The sequence below is a fragment of the Ipomoea nil genome, unplaced genomic scaffold, assembly GCF_001879475.1.
Source record: "Ipomoea nil cultivar Tokyo-kokei standard unplaced genomic scaffold, Asagao_1.1 scaffold3147, whole genome shotgun sequence".
NCBI classification, from domain to species: domain Eukaryota; kingdom Viridiplantae; phylum Streptophyta; class Magnoliopsida; order Solanales; family Convolvulaceae; genus Ipomoea; species Ipomoea nil.
Window position 1 is genome coordinate 1,173,119 of NW_017619575.1, and position 20,181 is coordinate 1,193,299.

At 34.9% G+C, this 20,181-nt stretch overlaps 4 protein-coding genes across 6 annotated transcripts; all 4 read right to left on the reverse strand.

The window, feature by feature from the left end:
* Positions 1-1,106: 1,106 nt before the first annotated feature.
* LOC109167060 (glycine-rich cell wall structural protein-like) lies at positions 1,107-1,727 on the reverse strand. The gene has a single exon (XM_019315964.1). The coding sequence runs from the start codon at positions 1,725-1,727 to the stop codon at positions 1,107-1,109; it is 621 nt and encodes a 206-aa protein (XP_019171509.1).
* Positions 1,728-2,939: 1,212 nt separating this feature from the next.
* LOC109167135 (transcription activator GLK2-like) lies at positions 2,940-7,771 on the reverse strand. 3 transcript variants are annotated; one of them, XM_019316071.1, is made up of 7 exons: positions 7,404-7,771; positions 7,038-7,164; positions 4,169-4,297; positions 3,950-4,069; positions 3,619-3,820; positions 3,431-3,509; positions 2,940-3,295 (listed from the first exon to the last, which is right to left on the reverse strand). In XM_019316071.1, the coding sequence occupies exons 2-7, from the start codon at positions 7,162-7,164 to the stop codon at positions 3,152-3,154; spliced, it is 801 nt and encodes a 266-aa protein (XP_019171616.1). In that variant the 5' UTR covers positions 7,404-7,771; the 3' UTR covers positions 2,940-3,151. The 3 variants fall into 3 exon arrangements, with proteins under 3 accessions (XP_019171616.1, XP_019171615.1, XP_019171617.1); XM_019316070.1 differs by having other exon boundaries at positions 4,169-4,309; XM_019316072.1 differs by lacking the exon at positions 7,404-7,771 and having other exon boundaries at positions 4,169-4,533; positions 7,038-7,085.
* Positions 7,772-9,913: 2,142 nt separating this feature from the next.
* Positions 9,914-13,657, reverse strand: LOC109167301 (L-ascorbate oxidase homolog). Its single transcript, XM_019316325.1, has 7 exons — positions 13,359-13,657; positions 13,124-13,233; positions 11,608-11,878; positions 11,092-11,540; positions 10,648-11,013; positions 10,481-10,559; positions 9,914-10,353 (listed from the first exon to the last, which is right to left on the reverse strand). Exons 1-7 carry the CDS (start codon positions 13,506-13,508, stop codon positions 10,141-10,143), a joined length of 1,638 nt encoding a protein of 545 aa, XP_019171870.1. The 5' UTR covers positions 13,509-13,657; the 3' UTR covers positions 9,914-10,140.
* A 1,990-nt stretch (positions 13,658-15,647) lies between these two features.
* LOC109167302 (glucan endo-1,3-beta-glucosidase 1-like) lies at positions 15,648-18,971 on the reverse strand. Its single transcript, XM_019316326.1, has 5 exons — positions 18,688-18,971; positions 17,319-18,599; positions 16,684-16,711; positions 16,302-16,489; positions 15,648-16,203 (listed from the first exon to the last, which is right to left on the reverse strand). The coding sequence occupies exons 1-4, from the start codon at positions 18,782-18,784 to the stop codon at positions 16,315-16,317; spliced, it is 1,581 nt and encodes a 526-aa protein (XP_019171871.1). The 5' UTR covers positions 18,785-18,971; the 3' UTR covers positions 15,648-16,203; positions 16,302-16,314.
* Between the last annotated feature and the right edge of the window lie 1,210 nt (positions 18,972-20,181).

A 20,181-nucleotide genomic window follows, 5' to 3' on the forward strand; every position in this document is an offset into this window, starting at 1 on the left:
AAATGATTAAATTACTTATTAATTGTCCATCTCAAAGATGGAATGTTTGATTCAATGTCAAAAACTTTAATCCAATTAGGATAACCTTATTAGTTTAATGTTTGACTTGATTGTTTAATTTGGTTAATTAAGGAACTTTAGATTATACATAAATGAGGAACGAATACAATTGTGTATTTGTGTGTTAGTTTAGGGTTTTACTTTAACTTACCCTGGCTTGCATGAAGTGTGCAACTTTAAGACAACTTATTATGAACAACATTATTTCAATGTATGTAGTTTTGAATTTAATTAATTCATGCATTAATCATAACCCTTCCCAAGCACTAATTGTCTTAAAATCATAAATAAAGATCGAATAATTACACTACAACCACAAAATAGCTACTTACATATAGTTATAGGCTTTGTTCGTTTGACTTTCACAGTTGAAAAGTTAATTAATTGAAATTAAAATGTTTAGTAAAATTAATTACTGAATTAGTTTATAAGTGTAAAAAGACATAGGTCATGTTTGGTAAATCACTGTTAGCTGATTGAGTTAATTAGATGGTATAACTAGTTGATAACATTAGCTGATTGTAGAAATGTGTTTAGTAAAATAGTTGTTAGCCGATAGACTGTTTGATATAATTTCTTTTTTCAAAAAGCTAATTGAAAAAGTTGCTTCGAGCAGCTTTTTGAATTTTAGCATTTTGAAGTTGATTTTTAATCAAATCAAACAATTAATAGTGGTCAAATAAACCAAAATTAACAAATAGACTAATATTTTACCAAACAGGACCATAAAATGATGAACTAATATATTAATTTTAATTAATGAAAGGTAGGCACTGTCATTCTTGTAAATTACTATAAATAAAAAGGGAAAAAAAGTTATAAAAAAAAAAAGGCAGTAACATATTTTAAAACGCTACTTAAGATAGCATTTCAAAATAAATTATTATTTTAAACTTCCTATATTTTACTAAATAGAGCGTATAACCTATTTTTACCTAAAAATAAGCTATAAGCCCTAATATAATAGTCCTAATGCAATTGTTAATTAGTACATAGTTGTGATGAAATCAGAAAAGGCACATAGAGACGAATTGAAGATCATATAGCTACACGCCGTTGCCAATAATTTCCGCAGGGGGCACACTACTACCGGCATTGCTGCCTCCGGCGGCGGCACCTCCAGGGCCCGCATCAAGTCTAGTCCCAAATGGGCCTGCGGGACCTCCACCTATAGCGTCAAACGGCGATGATGAGCCTCCAGAAAACCCTCCATAGTTAGACCCCATTTCGGTCCCACCTACTCCGGCTTCAAAGCCAGATGAGCCACCGGGAAGGCCAAACCCAGGTCCAGCACCGAAACCCGAGGAACCACCGCCAAACCCTCCTCCGAAGCTAGACCCGAACCCACCCACGGATCCGGGTTGATCAAAGCCCGATGCACCACCGCCGATGTCTAGGGTAGGAAACCCCCCGCCGCCGCCCATGCCGCCACTGCCGCCCATACCGCCACCAAGACCTCCGGTGAAACTCGGCCCTCCGGCGAACCCAGATCCTCCTCCTCCACCACCTACATTCCCGAAGAAGGGAGGAAAGCCATATTTGTAGTGGAAGAAACTTTTCTGTTCCTCATTGATACCTTTCTTCTCCAATCCCTCACTGCCCGGACTAGCATTTGCGGCACAAACAAGGGCTCCGGCGAGGATTAAAAGGAGAACTTTAGTCGCCATTTCCAGTGGAATTGAAATGTTTTGGGATGAGAATGTTGCATGATCGGATATTTCGCTGATCTTTATATAGATGAATTCCACACTGTAAATCTGATACATGAAGGTGAAAGTTAGGAACAACATAATTTAATTCTTGCATGCATTAGACTCAATCTGGAACATCATGCAAATGCCCAACTATATTCAATCAAAACCTCCCAGCATCTCAACTTCATGACCAACCTAATTATGATTATTCCTCAAGTAAGATATGATTTGTGTGAATGTTACAATATGACTTTTAGAAACGGTTTTGTTTCATGTAATTTGTTTTCTTAGTTGTCTTCTTAGTTCTTTTCTTTTCTTTTCTTGTATTGAAAAAAAGGTTTTATTGTATTCTATAGACTAGATTATTTTAGGAATATTCTCTATATCCGGGTACGTTTAATTTGATGTAGCCTATATATATATATATAAGACAAGTCTCAAACTTTTGTAGGAAACTTTTTTGAAAAACGAAATGTTGGTATTGTCCCTATTCTATTCTAGTTTCTAGCCCTGGTGTCCTAAAACCTTCTTCGACATTTCTTATTGCAATTTTGAATTAATTATTACTTGAATAGTTAAGTAATGAAGTTGCTACTAGTAAACGATAGCAAGTTACATGGTGCCAATTTGGTATTGTCCTACTCTGTTATAGTTTACTCTTATCTTTATTTGTATGGTTAGAATATATTAGGAATATATATTCTCTAAACTAGAATATGTTAAGTATATTTTCTATTTTAGGGGACATTTGAAAAGTAAAATATTGATCATCTCTATTTTGTTCTAGTTGAGGAGTTCTAAAACCTTCTTCTATATACATTACTTAGCTTATTGCAACTTTGAGTTACTAGCTAGTTTGATGTTTATTTGTGTGCAAACTAATAATTGGTTGGATTATGCGTTTGGGTAATCTTGTTAGACATCTCAAGAATAATAACATCTTCTTTTCTTCAAATTATGAGGATCTTAGGGTGTTAAAACATTAAATTCAATTACGAAAACTAAACCTTGTTTAATGTTTGACTTAATTGTCAGGTTCAATTAAGGAACCTTAGATTTGTGTGTTAATTTTGAATTTTACTTAACTTCTTGTGCATAAATTGTGTAATTTTTGGACAACTTATGAATAATAATATTCCAATATATATAGTTTTCAAACTTAAATCATATATGCATTAATCATAACTTCTCAAAGCAGCTCTAATTGCCTTTAAATCACAAATAAGATGGAATATTACATGCACTACAAACACAAAAATAGCTAGGCTACATATATACATACAATTGAAAGCCCCCGCCTAATGCAAGTTAATTATATGTACATATATAATTAGGGCTAAATATATATAGGAAAAGAAATTCAGGCATTTAATTTCGCCTGGAACCATCAGATTAGATCATCGACAGCTGGGAGGTCTGATGGAGAGCGTGAGATCAAGAGGGTCATCGTCTTGACCCTCCTCCCTTGCAGCTGAGGAAGATGGTCTTGAGTTTATATGATCACCAGCCATCATCAATTCTGGTGTCTCATCAACATCAATCTGTTCAAGAAATGTAAATCAAGAATATATGCATGCGTTATTCAAGAAAGTAAACCAAACAAATTAAAATTTATTGGTTTTTGGTCATTAATTAAAATAGTTTAATAGTGAATTGAATTATTTGTTGTTATTTACCGGCACCGGTCTGCCCTTAGGAAACAACTTCTTGAAGATGATAGTTTTGGGCGCCGCCGGGGCTGAGTATTCCATCATCCTGTCCACCATTTATTCCGGTAAAATAATGTTAGTAATGCTAAAAACTGTAATTATTATTATATAAACACTCAAATTTTTAGAAATCATCATCATCGTATAGTAATTACCTCATTGAGGGTGGAATGGTGGGGGGCATCGGCCCCACTGGGCCAATGTATAGTCTTGCAGGTGGTGACGGCAGCTGTGGCCATAACGGTAGTGAGTATAGCGCCGCCGGAGGCGGAGGAGAAGCGCTATACAGCGGGGGGTAACCGTACGGATAGGGAAGGCTGGCCGCCCACGCCAGCTGAGCTAATGCAGCTTGAGTTTCTTGAACAAGAATTAAATTAAACCACATGCATATATATATTAGCTCTTTAATTTGTTAGCAAATCTAAACACTTTCTCCATGGAAGAAATGGAGATTTGGCCATGGAGGAATTGAAGTAACATATATACCTATGGCCAGTTGCTCCGGATCGAAACAGTTGGCGCGGTGAATCTGGAGGTGGCTCCTAACCCGATTTAGGGTTAGCTCCTTTTCATCCATCACTTCAAGAATTGTTCTAGGAGTTGCACCTTCATCAAAAAAGAAACGCAAAATGATTAAAAGAAATTCAGAATTTTTTTTTGTAAAATTGAATTAAAGGTGGTGAAGGGAAATGCATGGTTACATACATTCCAGTCCTCCAAGAAATTGAACAGCCTCCAAGAAGCGACGATGAAGATCAGGAGTCCACTTGAAGCGAGGTGGATAAATCAGCCTGGTTCCAGTAGGGTTTTCAGGACAGGAGGAAGACTGCCCACCTTCAATGGTTCCTTGAACGGAAAGGGAAGAGGAAGAGGATGAAGGAAAAACGTTTTCAGCCATGGAAGCTAATTAAGCTAAGCTCTCAAGAAAGATCAGAGAATAACAATGGCGGATTTGGGAGCTAGAACGACTAAGCAGAAGAAGTGTGCAGTGAAGAAGAGGAATGAGGCAACTTCACCACAGCACGACCGCTTAAATAGGCGGATCGATCGGACCCAACAACATAGTATGTCTGTCAGATCAGATCGGATGCCTTTTCTTAATTAAATGTGTATGTAGTAAATCCAAATTTAATTGTTGTAATGCTGCATGCGCTAACTGGAGCTCAACCGTAAAAGCTGGTGCATGGAATTCATCAAACAGAACACCAATATGGCAATATCGTAAACAAAATTCCATTCTCAAGACTGGCTTTACTATTTTCCGGTAAAAGTCAACTTCTCATTTCTCAAGCAGCAATGATATTACAATTGTTAATGATAGTTGCCTACTTTTTGTTTATATATTATTATCCTGGTTATCCGTGCCTAATTAAAAAATAATTAACGCAGGGTTAGAATTAACAATGAGTCTAAAATTGTCAGAATTAGTTGGTGAATTTTGGTCATCCTCAACTTCTGGACTATTTCGACGGTTTTAATTGAAATTTATCATAATCGAGTCTAAAATTGTCAAAATTTATTGGTGAGTCAGTCTGAGTCACGCAGTGGTTAGCCATTTTGGCGAGTCAAGAAAAACTCAACTCAATCCAATCCATCTCGAGTCATGAGTTGGACAAGAAGACGGACTAATAATGTTTTTAAAAAATAAAATAACATACCAATGTGTTTGAAATATTTATCATAATACCAACATTGTAAACTTATCCTTATTAGGACTTTATCTATTTATTTGAGAATCATAAGCAGACTCATCAATTTCCTAATCATGTCTATTTGTTGAAGAGATCCTTGTATGGGTTGAAACAAACTCCAAAAGTTTGGTTTAACTGCCTTCATGCATTTTTATTGTCCATTGAATTCCAGGCATCGAAAACAGATGTGTCACTATTTTATTACTCCCAGAATTCTACTCATGTTTATCTTATCTTCTTGTCTATGTTGATGACATTCTGGTGATGGACAGTGATCCGAATCTTGTGAGTTATTTATTACCAAGGGAGAGATTCAAGTTAACTTTATCTCCACTAGTGAGTTATTTATGTACTAGTGACTAAAGATCAATTTGCTGATATATTTACAAAAGCTTTAGCAGGTCCTAGGTTTTCTTTTCTTAAAGACAAGCTACATGTCATGTTTGTACCCTGTGCTCAAGGGGAGTATTAGAACCCTATCTATGTATTTGAATATGCTTATGATTCTCAATCCTAATCTCCCTCTGTATCCTCTTTTATATATATATATATATATACATACATATACTTAGATCCTGTACTCTTGTAATCCATCACTTCTCATCATCCTAGTCATTTTAAGGAATTACATTTTGTTTATTTATTGTCGATCTTTGTTATAAGTGCCTGAAAATATAATTAATGCATGATTGGAACTAACAATGAGTCTAAAATGATCAGAATTAGTTGGTGGGTTGGACTGGGTCGGGCCATGGTTAGGGTCAAGAAAAACTCAACTCAATCCAACCTAACTATCTTGAGGCATGGAGTTGGACAAGCAAACTCACTACTAATTTTTTAAACATAAAATAACATAGCAAGATGTTGAAATATTTATCATAATACGAATATTGTAAGAGTTACTCTATTCATATGATAACAACATAGGAAACTAGCTAGCTTACCAAATTTAAAAATATATTTATTTATTTATATGCAGAAAACATATAATTACTAATAAGAGTAATAATTGCATGTACATTTTTTTAAAAACAATTGCATGTACATTAATATCCAAAGATTCATAAAATCAATAATTACTTTTCAAGGTTCACTGCATTCATTCATTTTAAAATGAAATGGTTTTCTCAATTAGTGAATTAGCATTTACTTTATTTGTTTATATAAAGTGGGCTGATATAATCGCCTATCCCATTAAAATCTATGAACTAATTCTTTTTTGCCTACCTCTTATTAACATGTCACTAAATTTACAACTTAATTTATTCTTAAAATAGGGTGGGATGCGTTGGCCTCGTTGGTCCCACCTCCTTTTCAATATTTACAATATTTACAATTGAGTCAATATTTTGAAGACTCAAATGTTATGTCATGGACCAGGGCCCAGGGGTCCAAGGTTTGGTGGACCCTAGTCCAAAATGAAACTATTATATTGTAAAGATTTGTTCTAAAAGAAGAATGACAAATTTCAAACAAATTTAAGCACAAAATTTGAGAAGGCTTTGTTTGTATTTGTTACATATTGCAAAAATACTTCTCTCCCTTTATTTTGTGAAAAATAAATCGAGTATATATACGTACATTATTTTTGTGTGTGTATTCAAAAAGTATATTGCATTCAAAAAAAAAAAAAAAGTATTTTAACGTTATTTTTATATATTTTTTTTTAAAGAGCGTCCTCTATTTAATTAATGCTTTTTATTATTAGTTTGATTGATTATAATGACAAATAAAAACTCAGTTCATTGAAAAGCTCTTCATATAAAGGTGATATTAACAAAAAAAGACCATACATTATTCTCCTCAATTTTACCAGCATTAAATAACCTATCTATGAAATAATAGAAGATGAGAAATAAATTTATGTGCATGAAATTTATTACCTTTCTTTCCTCCAAGTCTTTCAACTACATTGAAGAAGCGGTGATGAAGATTGGCACTCCATTTGATCGAATTGATGGTGTTCCGATTTCTCAAAAATAATTCCATAAAATCTATTATGATTTCCATCTAACAACGTAACGTCACAAAGATGAGCTAAATGGATGAAGATTGATTTGATAGAATATAATATCAAATAGAAACTCACGGTCCATTGAAAAACTTTCCATATAAAAGTGATATTAACAAAAGATATGTTACACTTTTCAAAATTTACGGTATAATATTTTTCTTTCCTTAAAATCAAGAATTCGATCTATGAAACAATTGAAGATGAGAAATAAATTTATGTGCATGAAATTGATTACCTTTTCTCCCTCCAAGTTGTTCAGCTACATTGAAGAAGACTAGAGGTGATGAAGATCGACACTTCCTTTAGATTGAAGGTGTTTCGATTTCTCACAAAGTCCAATCCTATAAGATCTATTATGGTTTTCATCAAATTAACGACGTCACAAAGATGAGTTCAATGGAGAAAGATTGGTCATCCACCATGGAATATCTCAATTGGATGCATTTCATGGATGAAGACTAAAGAGGTTTTTTGTCAAGACTTTTAACTCTTTTAAGTGGAGATGGCTAACTAATTAAACTATTAATAGAGTTGAGAAGGGAGGTTTAAGATTTGATGAAGACCTTTGTGGCCAATTCGCAAGAAGTGAAGAGTTTAAATAAGGCAACATAGATGCATAATGAGTGAGGGATGCATGTAAGCTAAGCATGATGGACTGATGGTATAGTGGTGTACATGCATAATGCATTTGCTGTAAATTAAACCTCAGATAAGTTCTACCATGTTTGTAAGAGTAATGCTGCGCTATTCACCTCTCCAAAACTTTTTCCTTTTAATCTCCTCTCTTTACGTGACAGTTTTTTATTAGATGATTTAGTCTTTGATAACAAGTTACTGATGTCAACAAATTCATGACACCAAATGATTATAAGCTATGTGAATGAATTTTAGGAGGGAACAAATTAAAACATTTTCTGATCTATATATATGCAATAACATGATAATGTTTCTTTTTAAAAGTTAAAAAAAAAAATGTAAAAAAGAAAACCAGCATTGGATATACATGCATTTCGTAAGGTTAGACAGATAAAGAGTGCATGAAGAATGCATGTTGGACTCATCACCTCATTGAAAGCTACATTGGATCCTGCACAATTAGTATATAGGGTGCACATAAGCGTGATAAGACACACAATTAGCACATAGGGCCCACATAAGAGTGATAAGACTCATAATTAGTCCATAGGATCCACATAAGTGTGATAAGGTGTTTAACGTACATCTTTATTTATTACTCCATCCGTCTTATTTTATGTGTCTAATTCGATTAATGAAGTTTGACTGAAGTTATTTTTAATTTAATTTTTAATTTAATTAAGTTTAGTATTAGTATACAAAATTTATATATTTAGAAATTACACTAAAAGTACCATTAAATACAAAAAATCAAATTTAAAAATAAGTTTAAAAAAATACTAAAGAAAATAAATAAAGAAAAAAGTGTTGAATTGATCAATGAATAATTATTAGCATATATAAAATGGGACAGATGGAGTACATTATTTTAAACAATATTAAATTATTAATCTTTACAAATTCACGTTTCATTTCAAATTGATGTGATGTACTCGTCCCCGCGTGTTATTATTGTGAGCATATAGCCATTAACATGCAATCCAACTATTAGCTTAGGTTTTTAGTTGAGATGGAGCACATGCTTCAATTTGGTATCAAAGTCAGTGTTGCTTTTAGTTGAGATGGAGCACATGCTTCAATTATTATGACAATTACTACTAATTACATTGCAAAGAACATTAAATTCATGCCCATTTCATATTGATGCAAGAGAAATGTGTTTCCCTGGCCTTATCCAATTGTCACTTATTGTGAGAACACAACAACAATGAGTAATACGGAGTATTATATAATAAAGTGAACAGTTCTACCGTTATATTTTCAAATTTAACATTTTTAAAGAATGAAACTCTTGATAAAAATAAATAAATTCGAAGAAATTTTTTGGAAATTTAAAATTTTTGTAGAAAAAGAAGAAGAAGAAGAAATGACACATATTTTGAAATCGAATAAAGACATGTAATATTGTAATGTAAACATAACAATGATGATTATGTAATAACATGAATCAGGTAGTATCTAAGCAATATAATGTGATTATGTAATATATCATGAACCCTATTTAACAATTAACATTCATTTTATAATCTGTCACATTAAGAAAAAGTTTTATGGTCAAAACTAATTTATTACGGAGTAATTACTTTCCGGTAAAGACAACTAATAAAGTATCATACTGTTATTATTACTTCTAATGTTGTGTACTTTTCAAAATAAATTATTAATGATTTATTATCATTATAATTTGTATTTTATATTAAGTAAAATAATTAATGCATTGTTGGAACTAACAATTGAGTACCGTTTTTAAAACGTGTTGGCAAGCGAATTCGCTAATAATTTGAAAAATATATAATGAAATTAAATAGTAGAAATAATAATGGGTCGAGGTGCGTTAGGGGTGTCTACATTCACCCTGGTTGCGAGGGCAAATTATACCGTGGACCAAGATTCACAATGTACGGTAGAGTCTGTTCCAATACACAGAATTTGATTTTATAATATATGAAATTCATGTTCATAATACACACACATAAACACGATATAATGAACATGAATTGTGTGCATTATAAATATGAATTCTGTGCATTATGAACATTAATTCAGCTATATAATACACAGAATTTATTATGAGTAATTAAATGAACAATTAAATAGTAATTTTTTAAATTAACTAACAAATAGAATTATTTATTCCAGAATTAAATATTGTGTTCACAAATTATTTGTTGTTATAGCTTCCACCAAAGCATCATGAAAAATTACAAAGAATTAGATTGTAGCTCGAGTTGAGCTCCCCTAACATATTTTCTGGCTTCCTTCATTCCTCTTGCTGTAGATGGCATTTCCCCGGTCACATTATCGTGACAGACTCAAGTACGTTTTTCTGGTTCAATCTAAAGTGGTCTGGTATGGCGTCCTCTTGCTCGACCGCAGAGAAGAGCATTCTTGGGGATTGGAAGCTCATCCCTATATGAGTTTGTAGAAGTGTAAACTCTCAAGTAAAATTGCTGTCCCAAATACTGCCTTGCCCAGTCCTCAGACCTTATGTTCCACATTCCCACATTGTCCAGTGCCATGTAGATAGCAGTCCATGATCTTGGGTACACCTAAATGTTATCAAACAAGTTCATAAGCCTATGTGTTGGATCAGAGAGTCGAGTCCAGCATCCTGTCATCCAAACGTGACACTGACTACTACATAAGTATAAGAAAGAAACGAATTTCTTAACGAACCTGAACAGTGCATCGGGCAACTGTGTCTCTCAAGTTGTAACGCGTTCTGCTTGCTTCAGTCCACTGTCCACCATCCATTCTGTGAATTTCATATACAGAAATGTGACAAGACTATATGGGTTGATTTAATTTGTTGTTAGTTATTGGGAGGAGTGAAGTGAAGTTACCCGACGACAAAGAAAGAATATCCATCGATATGCCAGGACTGGACAGTGTCCTCCCAGTTTTGGAACACGATTTCCACGAAAGATCTGTAGTTAGCATCCATAACCGAGGTTGCAAGATAGGCAGATCCCCATCTCGGTGAGTCAGGGATGCTTCCGAGGTTGAAGACTCCCCCGATTTTGAAGTAATCTGCTAGCTTTAAAGGGGTGTCTGGATTCACAAACGAGACACCATTCACAGCATACCTCTGCTTGCCATTTATGTAAGGAGCAGAGTTGGCAAGCATGATTGTCCTAGCCGGTTTTATCATTCCATAATGGTATGAGCCTTGAGGATTCGGTCTTGGTCCACTCGCACTCAGATTCCTCCTGCTCTCACAATTTTATTTTTAAGAATGAAGTTTGATTCTTGACAACAAACCACTTTAAGAAGAGAATTGAAATTACCTTAGAGATCTTCCCTGGAACAAGGACCAGTTAATCTGAGTAGTAGGCCCTCCCGGGGGAGGCCCCGAGACTCTCGTAAATGAATTGCTGTAGTGGAGAACAGCTGTTGTGGTGAGTACACGAGAAGTGAAACGCGACGAAACTACAACATAGTAATCCTTCGGCTGCTGGTCTGCTGTGACTAAAACCGAGTATGATTGGCCTAAATGGATGTCGAGATTGGTGAATGTACTTTGCACAGTGTGTGATCCTTCAACCTCTACCAGCTTCAATTTGTGTCCTTGGATTCTGAAATTAATCGAGGTAGCAATCCCAACATTTGAGATTCTGAATCTGTATGTCCGACCTGGATCAACAGTAAATGTGTAGCCATTCCAGCCACGACCATTGATTAAAAGTCCATCGGGTAACGGGAGATTATGACCACTGTCCAAGATATACTCGAGTTGCTGCAAACGCCACAAAAGCCATTAGTTCTAGAGTGTGCTAACATTATTTGCTAGAAGATGCACTTACCCTGTAACTTCTCTTGGACCAGTCTCCGGCTAAAACAGTAAAATCACGAGCAGGAGGGGCGAAGGGTACAGGGATGAGAGGACGACTGTAGATTCTTATGGCACCGTACCCTCCAGCAGCCTTGTGCATTCGAAGAGATGGGAAGTAGAAATAGCTACCTATCTGGTCTTTCGCTTGGAGCATATAAGTGAAGTTTTTCCTAGGAGGAATGGGACAGGTGGTACCATAAACCCCATCCTGCCATGAATTCCTTCTTTGCTGTAATCCATTCCTGAAATTATCTTTACATAAGTCAACTGTCGAGACAATATGGTTTCTTGTACTACATTTTAGTAACGAATCCTAGAACTAAACGGATGAAGCAGCCATAACTACATTACTCCAGAATGAACAACTTGATTGCAAATGCCTTTTCCTAAACCAAGAAAACATTAGATTCTTAGTATTGGTGGCTAAAACTGTACACAACTGCTTAATTCTAATTTCTATTGCCTTTTTTACAGTCGAGTATATTCTTCAATCTTTATTTCTTTCTCAATAATGTAAGAGGACTGCAGTAGTTGAATTAATGAATGCAAAGGACACCACACACTCTCCATCCAGCTGTCCTAATGTGTTGGAAGAATTAAACTATACAAACAAAAACCGAGAGTTTTTCAAAAAAAAAAAAAAAAAAAAAAAAACCGAGAGCAGTAAAAAGAATTCATGTGTCAGAAATCTGGAGATGAAGCACATGCAGTATAAGATCCTCTTGTGTACTGAGGAATTGTGCCCATACCATCATTAGTGCCCTGTCTTGAAAACCATACATTCATGTTGTCCAAAAACAAAATAATAATAATAAAAAACTGAATATAGTTTTAAGGATCCAACATCAATACCTAACCACATGGATTAGTATCCAAAGAATTAACCTCCCACTCCTATTGTCTCTACCCCCCCCCCCCCCCCCCCCCCACCCCCAAACTCTCAAAATGCAAAGGAAAAAGGAAGACATTTCAAGATTTGCAAAAGTCACATCACTTTTGAATGGGGGACCTTTCTTAGTTTTAGATCTTTAAGTTTTCCAGAAAATCTACATGAGTGATCTGCAGCAGTTCACAAGTTACATAAATGCTTAATTAGACTCTGAGAGAATGAACACAATTTTAATTTACATTACTACTGATCACAATACATTTAGAGTGATCTGATGCTGTATAATATATGCCATTCAGATGAATATGGAGTAAGAGTTTTTTTGGCCAAATTTTAGCTTCTTAGTAAAATAAAAAAAGTTCATTTTAGCTAATCAAGACTTATAACTCTATTATCTAGAAATCTAGAAATGCACTTTTATGTATATAGTAAACTGGACATTTTAGTAAGCATATATATTAAGCACAGAACAGATCTGCATTAGATGTCAAGTGTGCATGGTTCTATTGACTTCTCCCCTTTGCTTTAGCATAAAAAAAGATTACATTTTTCCAAAGCAAAGACTTTAATCACTAGAATCAAATGCTGGAGAGCTTACCAAGAAAGAAGAAATGGCTCATTCAGGTAGTTGTAGACGTTGATAATCAAATTATCATTGGTAACACAATCAATCTGTGGCCCTGGGAATTGCCCATTTATCAAGATTGCCTGGAAAAAAAAACAACACCCATTTCCCATCTTCAACCCACATTTCAAGAAAAAAAAAAAAAAAAAAAAAAAAAAAAAAAAAAAGAACTTTGAGAAATGAACAAGAGACAGAGAAGCTGGAGTACCCTTTGCTTGACACCCAAAGGGTAAATGTCACCATAAGTGATTTTCCAGGTGTAATATCTGTAAGGGTTGCCCCCATATACACCATTTAGGGGTAGCCACAATATCAAGACAGCAAGAATGAGAGAACACACACTACTGTACTCCCTCATTCTGTTTCCAATCGTGTATGTATAATGTATGTATTTTTCTTCAATTTGTTTTCTTCTCTTCAGTACATATAAGAGAGAAGGAATTGAAGCAGACTGAGAAAGATGGAGTGTGGGTATTGCATGTGAAGTGTAAGGTTGGCATGGCAGAGCGGCAGAGCCAACACATAGCCCCGCCACCGGCAATCTCACGCAGCTTGTGGTCTCATCACGTGCAAATGTCATTGACTTCTTTAAATAAACCATATTATCATTAATTACTTTGTTTTATGTTTTTAGATCAGACAAGAATTAATTGCAGGTGTTTGTAATAATGGAGGGAATCATCGCTTGTTTTATATTAGAGGTTAGATTGCCTTTGCAAATTGCAAGTACAAATACTTGCTAAGAAGATGAGATGTTTTCTTAGTACCTTAAAAGATAAACATGTGTATATAATGTTGCATCTCTTTTAAAAAGGTGATGTTGTGGCAGATATGATACCCAAATTTTGGGAAATGTTGACATTTTTCTTGGCTTAGCAAAGCCATTAAATTAGAAAATTAATCAATTATAACATTCTCGTGTCAAAAGAAAAAATTTATTTAATTTGTGCTTGTTCACTCATATAAGGAGATTCCAACTACAATTGATTAAAGATTTGCTTGTATTTCATTGGAGATAAGTTGTTTACTCAATTACAATTTACTTTCATTTCAAATGCTTCCATTGATTTTTCATTCTAGCTATACAATTGTGACAATGTGTAGCTAATTCTTAGGGAATTAGGATTAGGTTTACTTGTTAGGATGCTAGAATGTTTTGATTGCAATTAGAAAGTGATTTGATATATTGACTTATTCTTGTTAGAAGTGGACATTGTATAGACGACTGTATGATGATGGTCACACCATGCAATAGGACTTGGAGGTGTGTAATTAATTGCCAAGAGATTGAGACTACACTATAGCCTAATCCACTTGCATTTTCCACCTTGCACCGAGAGGTAGAGCTCGGAAGAAGATGTGTACTCTAAGTGTCCGATGAAATGTCTCAAATAGTAGGGTTGCTACGAGAGTAGGGTTCTACTACTTGATAGTCCAAATAGACCACAAGAGTGACTTTGGCAATAGAAACATCTTTCAAGAATCATGATTAATGCATTACACTATTTTTTATACCTAGGATCATTCTATTGCATGCAATCAAGGAACATCTAGTACTAGTCCCCTCTATTCACTCGATTCCACTTAGTTTTGTTTACTTGCTTTCTTTACATTTGTTTGTCGCTTTACTTTCACTTGTTGCTTTGATAATACTTCCTTGTTTAGCTTTGAGACCTAGCTTCCTAGTGCTCCTACACCCTTGTGTTTAGCCGCGCATTGTTCAATTCTCATTCGCCATCCTTAGAGAACGACATTCTGGGGAAGCTTCACCTTTCCATACTTACTTTACATCCCATGCTTACTACGATTATCAACTGTCAACCTATTTTTTTTTTTTTATCATCAGAAGCAACTTGGGCAGGCAAGAATTTCCACAATGGGCAAGAAGAAAGTGAAGCTGAAGGTCCTAAGTTCTTATGTGAGTTAACTCCTTGTCACACTTCTCTCTTTCTTTCTTTCTGTCTGTCTGTCTGTCTTTCTTTGATTTTCCTGAGATTTTTTAAGAATCTTCGTGCAGGTTACGTTGGATAATGGAGTGGTGAAGCTCAAAATAATGAAACCAGATGGATTATTAACCAACATAAAGTTTGGTGGAGTGGACAATCTGCTTGACCTCAGTTCAAGTGAAATGAACAGAGGGTAACTGTAATTTCCTGACAGTTTCTTGAACTACACATAATGTTTTCAAGACATCATAGTATTCTTGCTTAACTTGGACAATAAATTCTGAACTGCCCTAAAAACTGAAAAGTAAGCATCTTTACTCAATTCTCATAGCCTCTTCTAAGTGATTTAAACTTCAGTTGTGAAGGCTAATGTTTTGACAGGTACAGACAATATGGATTATGGGACAGATACACAGACATCAATGGCTAGAAGCACCTGAAGTTGAGCCAGTAACTGGAATTACAAAGCATGAAATTAGCATCAGTTAAGGTTTGTTGATTAGATGTCTGAATTTCATTTGACCACAGTAAATTTTGTACAGAAAAATATATATAAAAGCTTTGTTTGCATGGCACCATCTGCAACAGAAATGACAAATGTACACATAAATAAGGCCCCAACAATACAACTGACAACACTGAATAAATGTAACATCCTACATTAATCAACTGCAACTTCAGACAACTACTAAAATCAATGGAGCAGCCTCAGCTCACTCCCAGAAGTGGTTGGATTCTCCTGCACAACCTCTGAATTGAAGACGGCATTATTATATTATAAATTAAAAAAAAAAAAAAAACCAGCAGTAGTTACTAGTTAACCTTTCTTCAGTTCATTGCCATTCAAAAGAAATAAAAATAAATAAATACAACAAAACTTTGCCAAAGACACAATAAGACTTGTTCATCTCTGGTATATATACCATGAGGCTCAAGACTCCCACTTTCTTCAGCTCTTCTCGGGGTCTACCAATGATGGGTATAATAATGGCATTGATTTTTGAGAATTCCATAAAGCACAGCTCGTGGAAAAATTCCCCTCCCAACTACCCTTGTGGATGCCCAAAAGAATAAACATCTACATTGGAATAAGCTAAGCCAGCCATTCTGCAAAATATTATATAAAATACTCTAATGAGTCTCCACGCCATATTAAACAAAGTTTGGTGGAAGAAGAAGATTAGTAAAGAGTAATTTATTCGTACCTGAACCTTTTTGTCAAGGATGAAATGGATAATAAAACAAACAGAAGGCAAGACTCAAGAGAACGTGGAAGCCCTGATTAGAGACACTTATTCTGGTGTGATATATGGTTTTCAATCTTATTGTGCTCGCTCCACTTGCTTTTGTCGAGTTCACTACCTGGCTTGTTTTGGTATTGATTATCTTCTTACTGCACCCACACAAATTTACAGACTTCAATTTCAAAAATCCAAACTTCAAGTGTCATAAATCAAGAAAAAGCTCCACCAAACACTTGATGATTAAGATGCGAATTCTCTAGAAATACAAAATGCCAATTAGCATCGGGAAACGAGAAAGAAAAGGACAATGAAGCAACAAAAAAAGCACTGAAATCTTTCTCACCTTCCAGGAAACATACAACTCCCGTGACCTGCAATAAATTCCCCACAAAGGAAAAACAACTCAGATGAGAATTCACAGTAAGACTGAAGTAAAGACAAACAACTGGTGGAGCCCCATACTTCCTTGCTAAAGTTAGTAGGACATGCTATAAAGTTTATTCTCCATCAAATTGGTTATCTAAGATTTGAATAGGTAATAACAGATAAATTATACACTTAATATACAATATCATAAACATAAGTAAGTGCTTATATCTGTACAATGATGGAACTCTATTTACTGTAGGGAATCTGGGAAAGGAGATCAAAATTCGCTATTTCAAAGTCTTAAATATCCAAGGAGTGGGCACCACAGATCTTCCATGTATGAGAAGCACCCAACTATTGAGGGATTCTAAATATCGTACCACACTCTAAAAAGGCCATTAAACTTTCAAACTAATTAAGCATAATTAAGCTAGCTCAAAAGCTCGGACACCTAATTATAAACAATGATTAGGACAAACAAAGGAATCCCATTTACGACTATTATTTCAAGAATATTATTATTACAACTAATTTAGTATTCTGTAAGCTAATTTTTTGTTGAAAATGCAATGAAAAGTTGATACTTTTGGTTGGGACTACTGCACTTACTTGGATCAGAGGTGGTGATCATGGCCACTCCCTTGAAATCACAAGAACCCACAGCCTTCCCCGACTTCTGGTAGTAGCTATCGAATGCATATGAAGCATGGTTCTTCACATCACTAGGCTGATAACAGCTCTCCCCTGGCTGAATTTCCGAGCAATTTGCTCTCCCTGGCCCACAAGCCCAATCCAAAGCAGCCTGCAAGGTCTTCTTATCAACACCATCCATGGCTATGCAATAGGTTTGGTTAGTTGTATCATTAGCCAAGAATGTACCACTGCCAGACACATGAAGCAAGTAAACTGGAGTTGAATTTCCATAAAACAATCCCCAATTAGCCTCAGATAGCGGTGGTGACCTCAAGTCCTCATTGAACAGCTCATATATGTACACACTGGAAGTAATTTCCGGATGCAAAGGCGACCCAGTTCGATCATAAATATGCTTAATCATATTTGAATTATAAGTATCGGCATTATCAATTGTAGCATAGGGCTCCTTAGAATCACCCTTGGAAGGCCACCCAGTCTCAGTAACCAGAACCACAACATCTGTAACATTCAGATTCTTCATAGAAAAATACACAGAATCAATCATAGCATCAAGCACATTGGTATAGTGCAGCAAAGTATTAGGATCCACCATTTCTTTGGAAGGCGTCAAGGGCTTGAAAAGAGAATTATCAAGAGGAACAACCCCCTTGTTCTCCATAAATACATAGTAAGGATATAAATTCATCATCAAAGGAGACTGAGTTCTAGACAAGAACTTGAGCAATTGGGAAATAACTGGGGTGAGAGACTGGTTGAAGAAGGCTTGGGAAGGTGGGAATGGGTCCAAGATAATGGAAGCAGCACTGGGGGTTGAAATCTTGATCTGGGTATGCAAATTTGAAGCCACCAAAGCACTGTACAGAGATTCAATGGCAGACATTAGCAGAGGGACTGAACTGGGGACAGTGGTCAACACTTCATCCCCAACTGCAATGGCTGTGATGAGTGTCTCCGGGTAATAAGCAGCCACATTCCGGCCAACCCAAGCCGCCGCCGTGGCGTTGGAGGACCCTATGGCCAGAAGCTGATTGTTGGGCACACTAACAATAACTCTAATCTTGGACTTGGAAAGTGCCTTGAGAATTTCTGGGTCAGCATCGTATAGCCTTATGTGGGTTACCTTTTGCAACTGCAGGAAAGAAACTAAGTCAGCTGGAGACAGAAAGTCCTTCACATCTGTGCCAATGTTCACCCCAACATACGGCTCTTCTTCACCTTGTTGAACCTTTTTCTCTGCAACACATTCAGAAAAGATTGAAACTTTGAACAAAAACAGCACACCAGAAACTGGAAATACAAGTATTGTAGCAAATGGGAGTACCTGGAAAAAGATTTGAACTTGAAGTGGCGGAGGAAACGAGGAAAATGGTGATGATGAGAAAGTGGAAGAAGCAAAGGGTGTGCTTAGATTTTGCCATTAAGGAGAGGTTTGAGGTTTTCTTGTATCATCATCTGGTTCTGGGTTTGCATACTATATTGGGAAACTTCTGTTGTTTAGAGATGAAAGATAACAGGACTTTCAGCACTAGAGGAAGAAGAAGGAAGCATTAATGAAGTGAGGTGAAAGTAGCAAAAGAAGTAATTATGATTACTTGTAAAAATAACATCTTTAAAATGTTCAAAACTTTCCAGTATCCAAATATTCTTTTTAAAACTGTCAACAACTTTATAATGTTAAAAAAGTTTAAATCTTTTTCATTATTCTTTTAAAAAAATTCTGCAATCAAAAGAAAAGAAATTTTTTTAATGTATAGTATCCAATATTTTTACTACTGTAAAATTAATATAAATTTGGTATAACTGGATTAGTAAAAAAAAATTGAATTGGTTATTGAAGTTATAGTTAATTAGCAAAAATGGTGGTTGTATTTTTAGTTGCATGCAGTTAAATGACTAAAATGACCCCAAGGACCGACAGGAGAATAAGGAGGGAAAGAATAAAAAAGTGACATGTTTTTTTTTAGTGACAAAAAATTTTATTTTTACTAATTGAAAGTGTATATTTAATAAACTTTAAAAAAGTATTCAAGTATTTTATACAACGGACTTGATTGTTGATATTGTCAAAAATAGAACTTATCATTATATTGATGATATTTCACTGGTCAAAGTACTTATAAAGTCGCTGTATTATAGTGTTTTGTTCAATTTAGTCCTTGTACATTTATTCTGTTCAATTTAGTCCCTTTACTTTAAAAAGTGATAAAACTAAGGATAATTGTCCAAATCTCATTACGAACATGGTCGTAATTATTTATTTTGGACATACTAATTTAATATATTGGTGGTAAAAATAAATTTTTTTAAATATTTATAAAGTAATATATGAGTAGGAATATAAATATCATCAGCGTCACGTAACCTAAGCTAACGATAATATTAACATTGTTAACTATTGTCCTTTTTTTTTTTTGAAAATTGTTAACTATTGTCCTTAATTGCACCATTTTTGAAAATACAAGGATTAAATTGAACAAAATAAAAGTATAAGGACTAAATTGAACAAAAAGCTATAATACAAGGATCTCGTAGGTACTTTAACCTATTTCACTTTGTGATCTTAGCTATAAATAACTACAATAAGGTAAATCAGTTTAAGTTATTCATAACTAATCGGTTGAAACTAAAAACACTCAATTCAAACTTGTAAACTTGATTTCAAATTTATATGTCTTTTTAGACATCTTGAATGGGGATACCCATCATATTCTATTCCTTTTCGGACGCTTTTTGCATGATGAGTTGGGTGCAGAAAGTTTGAATAGTAATTGTAAAAATAATTGGGGCCAATTCTGGAAGTATGTGTGGGTGGGGC

Excerpts from the sequence above, each read along its gene's own strand:
- LOC109167135 (XM_019316070.1), bottom strand. The coding sequence starts at position 7,164 with ATGGAAATCATAATAGATTTTATGGAATTATTTTTGAGAAATCGGAAC. Across the intron at positions 4,310-7,037 it reads AAGACTTGGAGGAAAGAAAG|GAACCATTGAAGGTGGGCAG; the intron begins GTAATAAATTTC and ends TTTCCGTTCAAG. Across the intron at positions 3,510-3,618 it reads ACCATTCCACCCTCAATGAG|GATGATGGAATACTCAGCCC; the intron begins GTAATTACTATA and ends AATGGTGGACAG.
- LOC109167301 (XM_019316325.1), bottom strand. The coding sequence starts at position 13,508 with ATGAGGGAGTACAGTAGTGTGTGTTCTCTCATTCTTGCTGTCTTGATA. Across the intron at positions 11,014-11,091 it reads TTCCAGGGAAGATCTCTAAG|GAGGAATCTGAGTGCGAGTG; the intron begins GTAATTTCAATT and ends TTGTGAGAGCAG. Across the intron at positions 10,560-10,647 it reads TATTCTTTCTTTGTCGTCGG|AATGGATGGTGGACAGTGGA; the intron begins GTAACTTCACTT and ends TGAAATTCACAG.
- LOC109167302 (XM_019316326.1), bottom strand. The coding sequence starts at position 18,784 with ATGGCAAAATCTAAGCACACCCTTTGCTTCTTCCACTTTCTCATCATC. Across the intron at positions 18,600-18,687 it reads AAGTTCAAATCTTTTTCCAG|AGAAAAAGGTTCAACAAGGT; the intron begins GTACTCCCATTT and ends AATGTGTTGCAG. Across the intron at positions 16,490-16,683 it reads AGTTGTATGTTTCCTGGAAG|TAAGAAGATAATCAATACCA; the intron begins GTGAGAAAGATT and ends GTGTGGGTGCAG.
- LOC109167060 (XM_019315964.1), bottom strand. The coding sequence starts at position 1,727 with ATGGCGACTAAAGTTCTCCTTTTAATCCTCGCCGGAGCCCTTGTTTGT.